The sequence below is a fragment of the Trachemys scripta genome, chromosome 2 (genome assembly GCF_013100865.1).
Source record: "Trachemys scripta elegans isolate TJP31775 chromosome 2, CAS_Tse_1.0, whole genome shotgun sequence".
NCBI classification, from domain to species: domain Eukaryota; kingdom Metazoa; phylum Chordata; order Testudines; family Emydidae; genus Trachemys; species Trachemys scripta.
The window spans coordinates 162,527,630-162,540,069 of NC_048299.1; the positions used below are offsets into that span (position 1 = coordinate 162,527,630).

The 12,440-nt window shown below is 39.4% G+C and overlaps 1 protein-coding gene across 1 annotated transcript in view; it reads left to right on the plus strand.

Moving 5' to 3' along the window:
- Window positions 1-12,440, plus strand: part of PHLPP1 (PH domain and leucine rich repeat protein phosphatase 1) — a 218,789-nt gene that overhangs the window by 172,555 nt on the left and 33,794 nt on the right. The window contains exons 8-10 of the mRNA XM_034762095.1: window positions 1,483-1,543; window positions 4,508-4,603; window positions 8,090-8,245. Coding sequence (XP_034617986.1) covers window positions 1,483-1,543; window positions 4,508-4,603; window positions 8,090-8,245 — 313 coding nt within the window. The remainder of the gene's footprint in view (window positions 1-1,482; window positions 1,544-4,507; window positions 4,604-8,089; window positions 8,246-12,440) is intronic.

A 12,440-nucleotide genomic window follows, 5' to 3' on the forward strand; every position in this document is an offset into this window, starting at 1 on the left:
TTGAAATTCCATTCTTAACCTTCCACAGTAGACAATGTCAGAGAGGTCTTGAAAGTGTGAATTACTCTATATGATTGTGTGTTGCGTTGCCCAGGCAAGTTAACGACGTTGTTGCTCCTTTCTGGAGGTAAGCAATGTTTTAACAATTGGCCTTTTGGGAGACCTAGTAAAGTGGTATGTATTTTTTATGAGTAGATCTCCCTGCCTGTGATGTGGTTAAAAAGTTACAAATCCTATGGTCAGTCAACATTTTGGTTTTTTCCTAATACAGGGTATGCAATATCTTTCACCTAAATAATTCCATTGATCAGATTAAACCGGAAATACAATTAATTGAATGGTCTTTAGAATTAAATCATTTATATTTATTAAAAACTACACAATTTCCACTAGTCACTCTGATTAGATTTGATTGTTCTATGTAGTTGGTACTGGATAATTCACACTTCCTGTAGAAAGAAGGCTGTATTTTAATGAAGTCACAGTTTTGAGAGATGTGGAAAGAGCCCAAGGAAGGGTCAGGTGGTGGGTCTTCACAGCTACTAAAAGTTAACATGAATACAGCCGTGTGCTACGACAGATGTTGAGAACCCTAGTGGTGACAACTGCTTCTTTCAGTCAAAAGTGATAGGAAAGGACTGTTCTGAAATAAAAGGAAGGGACTCTTCACAAGTGGTTCTGGGTGAACCGGCCAACATAACTTATTACTGTCTAATCTCTCTCCTCCTTCCCTGTGCTTTTTTCCTACCTCGTTTTACTGTTTGTAAGTTATAACTGAAGGTAATGTATTGTGTATGTATATCTTCATTTTAGAGCACTCTGTAGGTTTAATTGTAATATGCATTACTCAGTGAGTTTCAGCCTTCATTCTGAATTGAGAATCTTAATATTTATTGCATAGGTCTTAGTTTTAAAAACCGTATTAAACAAAAAGTGCTTACATTGTTGCTAGTGGTACATAATTATGAAATGCCTGTTGGGCTGCTTAAAAAAGAAAATCCTACAGGAATGCAGATGACTCTGACATTGTCACTGAATGCCAAATTGAAGAATGTGCTTCATACCTGAGAGATCTGGTCAAGCACGGCACATCTAAGAGATGACCCATTCTGTTTGGGAGGAGACCATCTGCTCCTAGGTACCCAGTAACAATGACTCAATTAGTGAAAAAGTAGCACAGATTTATGCCCGTCTATGCTATCTTATTAAATAGAGATAGAATAAAGGAAATAAAGCCAAAGGTTGGAGCTGTGGGTAGGAGGAAGTTGGGAAAATTAAAATAATTTCAGTTAGTCACTTTTTTTCCTTTTTTAAAATTAACGAAATACTATCTTAAATGGTTCATTTTGATTATTGTATTAAGTCTGCTGCATAGCAAATACACTTCATGTGCAATACAGTGACACAATTAATAAGCTACTTGATGCACTAAATTACTATTTTGCCTTTCATGAAATTAGTTGTCTTTTTTTCTTTTCCCAGAACTTGTTCATCTTGATGTGTATCCAGTTCCAAATCATCTGACATCTATGGATATTTCTAGGTAAGAAGGATAATGTGCTTTCTCTGGCTATTTGTAGCATCTACATCAATCAGTTACATTCATGTGAAGTAAGCGAGGCTCACCTGTGTTTTATTGAGCATAAATACCGAATTACGGAAGGGCTGTGGTGATGCCCAAGAGGTGTCAGGAATTTTGAGTTTTATTCCCAGTTCTTCAACTGCACCCTATCTCTGGTCCTATGTGCTGGGCATTCTGCCTGTTTCTCTTAAGTTTTGTGTTAAACCATACTACTGGAGTAATTTACAATTACTTTTGTATAAACTTCATTGGCTAAAAGATTCCCTGTCCAGTGTAGATAGCCTGGATTCGTAACAGGGAGGTTTCTTGAGCGCTTCCTCTGTATCAATTTAGTTCTCTGTTAAGCTCAATATTTAAAGCATGTGTTCAAGTGGTTTCCTAAACAGGGATGACTTACAGTTGTGCTGCTTTTTCGAGTGCTGGTCCTTTTGTGTATTCTACACATGGGTACACATGCGTCTGAGTCCAGAGATTTTAACAAGTGTCCATTATCATCCGCACATAAGGGCTTGTAGATTTTAAGTAAATGTCCAGTTCCATCCACCAATGCAGCTCTCAACTCAGTGGTACCAACGCATCCTCCTAAAGAACACCGCGTGACCAGAGATGTACTGTTATAGTCAGTGCTGACCATCAGAACTCCTGTCTTCTCTGGCCATGCCCTCCTGAGGGACACAGCTACACTGGAAGATACCATTTTGGTGTCCCAGGAACAATCTTACTTACAACCATCAGGCGGGATTGCCCCAGTACTGACAGCTTCACCATTACAAGAGCAATTTTCAGATTCAGACAAATATGATGAGCCAATCCCTCCTTCATCCCCACATAGAGAGAGCTAAGCCTGGAAAGGTGAGCCAGGATTTATGGTCGCTACTGTTATGAACGTGACCTCCCTAGGAACCAATGGTAATCTCCAGATATCTCTCAAAGTCCAAGACCCACACCACTGACTGTTGGACATTCTACAGCCTCTGGGGTCAAGTAAGGTGGTTCACCCTGTTAACGAGGCCATTTTGGAACCGGTGGCAAGATTGGTCTAGCACACCCCAGCATCCTGCCCCCCACATCTAAGAGGACTGAGAATTGCTCTTTTGTTCGAGCAAAGGGAACTAAATTCCTGTTCTCCACCCTGCTCTCAGCTCCCTGATGGTACAGGCTGCTATGAAACCTAATAGGTCTCAATACTTAGACCACCCCATCAGACAAGGGCTCTAAGAGACTGGACCTCCTGGGGAAAATGTCTTCTCTGTGGGCTTGCAATTCTACCAATTCCAATTACCAGGCTCTCCTAGCCAGGTATGACTTTAATAACTACTCTAGGCTGGCAGCCTTTCAGGGCAAACTTTCCTCTGAGGACATAGATCAGTTCCTCCCCTTTCTAGAGGGCGGCAAGCTGGTAGTGAAAATGGCTCTTCGGGATGCAGCAGATGCAGCATCCAGAAGCTTGGCCACTGGCATTGTTACAAGGAGGGATTTGTGGATGCAATCTTTGGGCTTCCCCAAAGAGATGCAGAATATATCAAAGATCTTCCCTTTATGCCCAACCTCTTTAACACAAAGACTGACTCGCTCCATTCATTAAAGGACGTAAGGCCTATTCTCCAGTTCCTGATGATCAACACACCAGCCCCAAGGAGAAAGCACTAAAGGCAGACCTATAAACCAAGGCCACCACCTTCTCCTCCTGCGCATTACTACCAGCATCCTGCCAAGCCTCCCACAAGCAACAGAAGACTGAGGTCCTGCTTTCTGGCCCCCTCTACCACCACACCTCTGACCCATTCCTAGCCCACTGCTAGGAGCCTCTTTTGACATTTTAGTTGGGCCAACAGACACTGCTTGTTAAAGTCTACAGACTCGGGTGGTGGCGTGCATGTGTACCCACGTGTGGAATACAGATAGGGACCACACATACCAAAGAACCTCCAGTTACAGTAAGTAACCTCCACTTAAGTGCCATTAACTTCATAAAAACTGCTTAAGGCACTTGTAAGCTATTGAACATTTTAAATGGGAGCACAGCAGTAAATGAGCTAGCCTGGGGCTGTGGCCATCAATTTTTAGATGTGCAAGAACATAAATCAGCGTAATTGGGTATCTAACCTTAGTGTACGTACATGGGTAAGTATGATTTACTGAAAAGTGCTGTTTGTAAGAAGTGGAGAACAAAGCATTACAATCATATTGAGGAATATTTGATTTTGCAGTGACTTTGAAACTTTTTTATGACTTCATTTTTGTGTTTTATAATAAATTGGCATACAGTTAAGCAATGGGGTTTCTTCAGTTTTTTTTCTAGAGGAATATGTTTGATTAATTTAGTGTTCATGATTATATTTTTAAGGTAATTGATATTTCAGTAAAAAATATGGGCTTGATCACTGTTTGCTTTTTTGGGTTAAAGATCGTTCTTTGAATAAATCCAAAGGGGACACAAGCACACTAATGAGAAAGGAGTGTTGATTTCTATGCAGTGAAAAATATTGTTCCCTAAACTTAAAAATTCTGCATGCAGCTACCTTAAGTTAGATGCCTAGTTGTGTATCTGAGCATTCAGTTAAGTGCTCGACAGGGTGTATATCTGTTCCTCCTTGTACTATGTGCTTTACAGTTGCAAAGAGGAAAGTATTCGCAGTATTTGTGTGCTGAGCTTCACCTTTGTGCATGAGTTTGAAAACTTACTACTGTCCCCATAATGTTTAGTTTTATAAAATAATTGGCTGCTTTCTCTTCTTTCAACCAAAATCTTACTGTAGTCAGTGTTTTCTCAATGGTGAGAGGATCTACAGTTCCCACTGGGACCTGTATGTGCAGCAGGCTTCGTGTGTGTTTGTGCACGTGTATACAGATAAGTTTTTGATTGTGTTAGTAGCAGTCTTTAAGGACTACACCTTAATTTGATTCCTGTGTTCATCCCCGTAGAAACCACCTGGAAAGCCTCCCTGAGTGGGTATGTGACAGCAGAAAACTAGAAGTGTTGGATGTTGGCCACAATCAACTATGTGAACTGCCTGCCCGGTGAGTCCTTCAGACCAGGTTACGCGACTTGGGACAGGATAATCATATTCAAAAATAATTGCTGATTCAGTATTTAGTGTGTTCCATTGACTCACAAGTTTGTTTTATCTTTTGATTGATTTTATGTTTACCTCATGGGATGTCATCATGCCATAAGCTTCAGCACAGCCTTTCTTCTTTACTGTCATGCAGAGAACAATGTCTTTGAATTCCAGACAGAAGTTCTAAAGCCATCTATGCAGCTATTCAGAGAGGAAAGCTTATTAAATATTTACAACCATAACTTTGCATGATGCTTTATAGATTCAGAAATTACAACTTAATTCTGTTCTCCTAGAAGCCCCAAACGAGGCTCCATGGTGCAAAGTGCGGTAGAAACATAGAGCAATCCTCGCCCCTAAGGACATTACTCACCTAAGATGTGACAAGACTCAACAAATAGTTGAAACAAAGGGCTGGGACTGTTCTAGGTTTGTACAGGGAGTTGTTGGACAGTGAGCAGTATTTCCACGTAAAAATATGGGCCCTGCCCCCCAAGAGTTAACTTAATAGACAAATATAAATGATAGGAAAGAGAAGAAAGATCTTAATATTTTCGTATCTTTTGTAAATAGCACCTTGAGACAACGGGAATTAGCTGGCACATGAGTGGAGGTCAGTTTGGAAATCAAAGTGAAAAGTGGGTTTTGCGGAGGAATTAGAGAGAGTGAACACATGTGGCTCACAGGAAGAGGGTTGTCATTCCTGGCATAGGGAGCAGCATGGAAAAAGACATGGTGAGCCTGGGAGAAGAGACACAAGCAGCTGCCATGTGGTGAGAAGAGTGGGTGAAGTGATGGCGGGTGAGGGGCAGATCCATAAAAGTGAGGATAAGTTCAAACTTCATATGGAAAAAGAGCCATTTTAGCAGCTCAAGGGTATGAGACATGGGGAAGGAAGATTTTTGGTGCTGTGTTGATTACATGGCAAAGAAGAGTGTTAGGGAAGTCAGAGAGGAGGTTATTTTAGTCCAGGTGAGAACTGTGGTGTGAACCGAGGACTTGGCATTAGAAATAGAAAGTAAAGGCAGAATTTAGAAATATAGGCTGAAAGGAATGAGAAGATGACTTGAACAACCTAGCAGGCTAACATATATACTATAAATTCTCTAGAAATATCTTGTTCACATCAACTGAAACTGCATCACTCATAAGAAAAACAAGTCCAGTTGCCTTTCAGTTGTTGTATTTTATAACAGCAGAAACTATCAAGGCATATACAGGGCATCTTTAGAGATGACTGATTGGCTGAAATTAATGGCTCCAAGGCAAAATCAACATGCATCTTCTTCTCCCCATCTTCCCATTAAATGCCTGGAAATGTCTTAAACCTTGATAGCTCTTCCTGATAGCATATGCGTAGATGAGTTAGTGATATTGTACTTATTGATGGGCCCACCCCAAAACATTGGCTCTGAAACTCCCTGAACTTCAGGCAAGTTTGGATCTGGATTCAAGCTTTGATGCCAATTCCCAAATGTTTATCAACAAAATCCTCTGGCACTTAGGTAAAATACGTATTTGGAGCATTCCCTTCTGCCCTCTTACTCCTTCCCGTCCTCAAAGGAAACCTGATTGATTTGTTTCCATATTGTACAGCAGTGCCAGGACATGCTAAGTGGATGAAGAGCTCACTGTTTGGAGAAAGTTTAATACTGTAAAAACAGGTGTCCATAATTTGAATAAAGAGATAGACTAGTGATTTGCTGGGAGCCTGGGGGTTGCACCTAATTTGAATAAACTGCAGCAGATTGTAGTTGCACTTACCTTTTATAACTGAGATATAGTCCTTCAAGCTGTGGAGATTACACAGTCAAGATGGAGCAGAGTATACAAAGAAATGTAGTGTCAATGTTCCCCCACCTCCCTAACATGTTGGGCTGCCCAGCTCCTTGGGTAATCAGGTAGCTCAAGGAGGAAGCCAAAAAATTCTGCTTCGGTTCTCCCCAATTTGATTATATTTCTTTTTAATTTAGCTTCCACAGAAAAATTTAAATTTTTGACATTCCATCCTGATTTAGGACAGAAACTATTTCCAGTTTTTTCCACATCCACTACATTCTGTTTTGTTGGCCAGCTTTAGTTACTAGCTAAAACATTTCATGTTGACAACATTGACCATGCCTACGAGAAACAAAAAATAGAAGGAAAATTTCATAATTCTTTTTCTCTTATAAGAGGCATTTTTGAACAAAATTGAGAGTTAAAGCAAAACAAAACTACTAAAATAAATAGGTTCAACAATATATTTCAGAGATATTTATCCCGATTGATGAGTCGTCTTGGCTAGAGAAAGTGGTGACATTGATTTGTATCCATAATTACATAATGCAAGCCATCATCTTCCTGAACTGTTGATACTGGTGCTCACTTGTAGTGTCTGACTACATCTGTCAAGGGAAAAGCCAGCATACTTAACTGATTACTTTACTTTGGCACACTTGCCCCGGGACCTACAATGGCACTGCATGATAATAGTTGATGCATTGGGGGTGGGAGGGAAGGCAGGATTCTTTGCGAGTGAATGGGTCTCGTGTGAAGAGCGGGAGGAAGGTTTCCACTAATGCGGAGTAATATGTGAATCTTTGCTTGAAAGCAAGGTCAAAAAGGGGCACAGTCATCTTTTGATTAAACTATATAGTCACTGGAGCACAAGACGGGTGGCAGATAAAGAATAATCTTTTTTTTTTCTTTTGATTTATTTTTTCCTGTTTAAAATCGGAACTTGATCAGTTTGTGTTATTGGGCTTTTTAGACCAATATCTAAATTCCTTTAACAATTTTTGTAGGAACAATTAGTGGTTTTGACTTATAGTTTACCAAAACAAACCTTTTATCCACGCCCCCCGCCCAAAAAGAGGCAGGGAGGGGAACTTTGGGCCATCCGCAGCTTGTAAAAGCTCAAGATAGAAAAGCGGATTAGATAAATTTCATTCCCTGTAGAACTGGAAAGGAGGTTTTATGTTAGTCTGGTATTAACAAAAAGAAAAATGGAGGTGGGAGGGGAAGTACAGTGCATTATGAGTCAGCACATGAGTATAGTGTTGCTAGTACTACTTTTCCAGGGTGGTTGGTGTTCTCTCACTTTTTTTAATCCTTCATTATCTGGAGAGATCCCACGGGTGCAGCTTTCTGAAGTCACTGTCGGTAATTACCCACTTCACTAGTGACACACTCTCTAGGAATAGCCTGTGGAGTGATCTGATAACCCTTCCTTGTCGCTTCCCCTCCTCCCCCAAATCTCTCAACACTCATCCGTTTTCTGAGAGGTTGATGGGGTGTGGGAAGACATTGTAAGATCTTGTGTATTATTAATCCACTCTTCTGCTAATCAGTTGTTTATGAACCACTTTTTGAAACAAGATTTGAGTCCCCTATAAAGTAGTAGTTCTCAGTGTGTCCTTATCTAATTTAGATTTACTTATTTTTGACATTTATTTTTTTTAAGGTTATTTTGCAATAGCAGTTTGCGTAAGCTGCTGGCAGGACATAACCAATTAGGAAGACTACCAGAGAGGTTTGAACGAACGCAACTAGAAGTCCTGGATGTGCAACACAACCAGCTCCTTGAGCTCCCATCGAACCTTCTTCTGAAAGCTGACAGGTAAATAAAAAAAAAGCTATTTTTTACATGAACCCGTTTCATTTTATTTCTTAGTTGAAAGGGTAATCTGAGGGTCCCTTAAATTGAAAGCTGTGAGCCTTCTGTGCTAAGAACAGATGTCCTGTCTAACCCGCTAAAACAGAAGTAATTTTTTTATTCTGGTTTTATGCTCTCGTATGCCTTTTTTTTTTCTCCTGTCACTAAGCTCCCACAGTACCCCTACCTTTTTAAATCTACCTGCAAAGTAACATGCGTGTCATTTTTTGCTATATGTTCCCAGATACATTAGCAGCAATTTCTAAATACAAATTTTAACCCAGAATGTGGAAGCTTCTTTGTGAATCAAAAGCCAAAATGTATTTATTCCTTTCAAACAAAATAAAACCTGTCACATAAGATTGTCAAAATAATTGACAGTGGTTTCTTCTGTTCCTGCTTCTGAAATTTTCATGCCTTTGAGTGTTTGTCATTAATTTATTTGGTGACATCACTTGATTTGATTTCCCCCCACTTTCTATTTCTGTACTGCAGCTTTACATGCCTTGGAGTCTTTGTAATTTTGTTTGAATCTGAAGACAGACTTCAAAATGTACTTTAATTTGTGTATGGTCTGAAGGCACGAAGAAATATTTTTAAAACATATTTGTAGCATCTGAGTGAGGCAGATTTAGAGGCCTTTGATGGGACAACCTTGCTTAGCTTTGTATATTTCTCGTATCTTCATGCATCAACAATGGTTATAGGCTTACTGGTGACATCAATACAGCATGTAATTTGACATACAAGACTGTTTAGTTGGTTTTTTTTAAACTATGACAACAGAATGCACAGATACTGGCTCTCCTTGGCTGGGAAACTGAACTGTTAATCTCACTGTCATTATTTAGACAAGTCTCATCACCAAAAGATTGGTAGTGAGTGAGTCAGAGGGATGCCCTTATTTTATGCTGTAAATCTTTTATGAAGGCAATGTTATCTTCATTTCCAAGGGCTCATTGTGTGAGGGTTATAATGCTACAGGTTTGGTTAGAGAGGCAGTTTGCATATAAATTCCAAACTTCAGTAATTTGCTGTGGGAAAACTGTCCTTTAGACTAAAACTTTTAATGCCAAAAGGTTAATTTTCATTAGGAAAGGTTTCTTCTGTTCAAGTTGCCCAAGAATAGAACTTCCTTCTTCATGGTTTTAAGGAATCTTTCAAATGTGCTTGTGCTGGGAGCTGAAATGGAGTTTTGATTTTAAAAGTTAAATTATTGCAGTATGCCCTCCATATTTAGCACTATGTACGTGCCAGGTTTGCTCCGTTTATTCCAATGTAGTTTTTCGATATTAATGTTGAAATTTTGCAGCCACCAAACACACAATTAACAAATTAGGAAACACAACAATATGGCTACCAGGGCAACTGTAACTTATTGCAGTAAATTTAACAGCCTGTATAGTAAAGCAAAATATTACCTATATTTTGTGTGCAAAAGGACAGATTTATAGTTGCTGATGCAGGATGACAACTTTGAACTTCCTGTCTTTTGTACATCTAAAATCTCAACCATAACATTGCATGAACATAGAGCCTGATCCTGCAAACATGTTCATAAGTGCTCACAAGAATAGATCCATTTTGTAAAATAAATAAATAAATCTCCCCCTCCCCCCCAAACAGGAATATACATTTCTACTCAAGATTTTTTTTAAAAGAAAGAAAATCTACTCAGTCAAGCCTGGAGAGCAAAAAAAAAAAAGAAGAAATAGAAGTTTCAGAAAGCTACTCACATGTCTGAAAGGGGGGGAGTAGGGAAGTAATCCTTTTCTGAATTAGATTTACCATCTGTTAGTCTAGAATGCAGATTAATGCCATTTTGCGGCAAGATAGAGAAGCTGCAGGTGGAGATTGTACCATAATACGCACATCTTAAACTCAACTGCAAAAACATTAAGTATCATAACAACATTTGACGGAAATAAACAATCAGAAAATTCAGAATTTAAAGTAAAATGTATATGACAGATTCCAAATGTTCTCTTCCCTTGTGAGCTTACATCAACTTTAGGTCCCCTCAAGGTTCTATATTTTCCCTCTGCTACCTAGACATCCCAATGCATTGTAAAGGAGCTCTCCTTTAGATACTAGTGATGTAAAGTATTATTGCAGGAGATATACAGGCCTTGTCTACTTTAGAATTTTTCTTAACACCTTCGCAGCTCCACTGTTTGGATCGTTTATGTAGACGTATCCTGGGTCTGTGTAGTTACCATGTCATCTAACCCTACTCAGAAAAGATACAGATGAGACAATGGTAAAAATGACACTTTGGCTGATCTATTAGTGCCCACACCACTGCTGTAGCAGTGGCCGTTTTTTGAGAAAAAGGCCAGTGTAGATTAGGCCTCAAAGTTGGAGTTGATTTTAAAAACATGAACTGAAAGAATTGTATGGCTGAAATTCACTCAAACTACTTTGTAGGGCAGCATCACCCTGTGACCATGTAATTAAAGCACAGGAGTGAGTGCTAAAACAACTGGTTTCAAGTCCCAGCTCTGCCACAGTCTTTCTACAGCATATGATGTTGGGCAGATCATTATACCCCAGAGGCCCTTAATTTCCCCATCTATAAAATGAGACCTACATCCAGGAGTCTGTGGAGATGGATTTTGTTTGTATAGCACTTTGATACCCTCCAAGGGAAGATGATAGAAGAAGTGATTCAGCTCATAGACCTCTCCATCTTCCTTGAACTCCAGGTATCCTTGGATTTTAGTGGGTCTGAGGTGCCTTAATTTTAACACAGCGTTTGTTTTTAGCATCCACAACACCTGGTTGAAAAAACAAACAAAAAAAAATCAGTGCATCAATGCATGTTGAAAAATCAGTGCATCGTGAAAAACAATAAGATATTTACCAACTTCTGTCTGTTTTGCAGCAAACCTTTAATGGCATCCTCCTCAAACTCCTACAAAAATTAAAACAAAATTTGTATTCTCAATTGGCAAATAGAGCTTAGGAATGTAATGCACTAGTTTTCATTAAAATTAGTTTTCTATTTTTAAACTATTACAGTATCAGATTTGTGGAGAAACTTCCATTATGTCTGCTAGACCATAAGCTCCTAAGGATTTGTCTGTGAAACTAAGTTCAGCTGACAAGACAGAAATTGCTTCTGAATATACTGATGGTAGTATAGATCTTGATCATGTTGGTAGGAATTTCCTTGGCTGAGTTGAGCACTACAGAGATCGACAGATAGTCAATTCATGTCCCACTAGCAGATGCTTCTATGAAAATGGAGAATTCCTAGGGATGTTAGGGTTGGTGGAAAAACTGCCAGAAAATGTGTCTAACCTTCATCTGTGCATCTGGGTTCTAATAACCCCAAGTTCCAAATGCTTCCTCATTTGTTGGTAGTGGCCAGATTCCTTTAGTCCTTTTATGTCTGTCTGATTTTTTTTCTACAAATTTTCGGTCTGGTCACTGGTCAGCTTCAAGTTAAACTATAGATCCACACAATGCAAAACATTTCAGTATATTAATATAATATGGGCAGATGCAAAAGCAATTAAGCATATCCGTTTTTGTAACTATAAACAATATCAGCTCAGGATAGCATAAAGTGGCACCTATAGGTGTGGTAAGAAGGGGACTAAGAAAGATGGAGTCCAGCCACCAGGTTTCAGGGAGACTGATTTTGCATGGGGAAATTAGACAGTAGGAGTTGATGGTGGTAGTAGTATAGTTGGAGCCTAAAACAGTCACTGGATCCAGTTAAAATTTGTAGCGTGGATCATATGTAGCAATGTCTCCTTGGACTTCCCATTGGTTTGAAATGTTATATTTTGGGCAGCCATCCCATGGCTCTGGAACCATACCAGCTAAGAATGCTTACAAACCTTATTGTCCCCTCGTTCTCCTCTTGTTTTGGGAAAGCTATGGCAAAGATTCTTTGAGGGAGCAATAAGGTTTGTAATCATTCTTAGCTGGTATGGTTCCAGAGCCATGGGACGGCTGCCCAAAATATTTCCTCTTGTCCTAGAAAGATCCATTTGTTCCTGAGGAGTTCATCCAACAAGGAAGGCCTTGGTTGCTGAGAGAGAGGTGGTCCCCAAGGTAGATCAATACCTTTTTAAACTAAGGCCACATTTTTAAATACAGCTATGTCACGGAGCTTGGTTACAATTCAGTTCCATACACCTGCTTACAA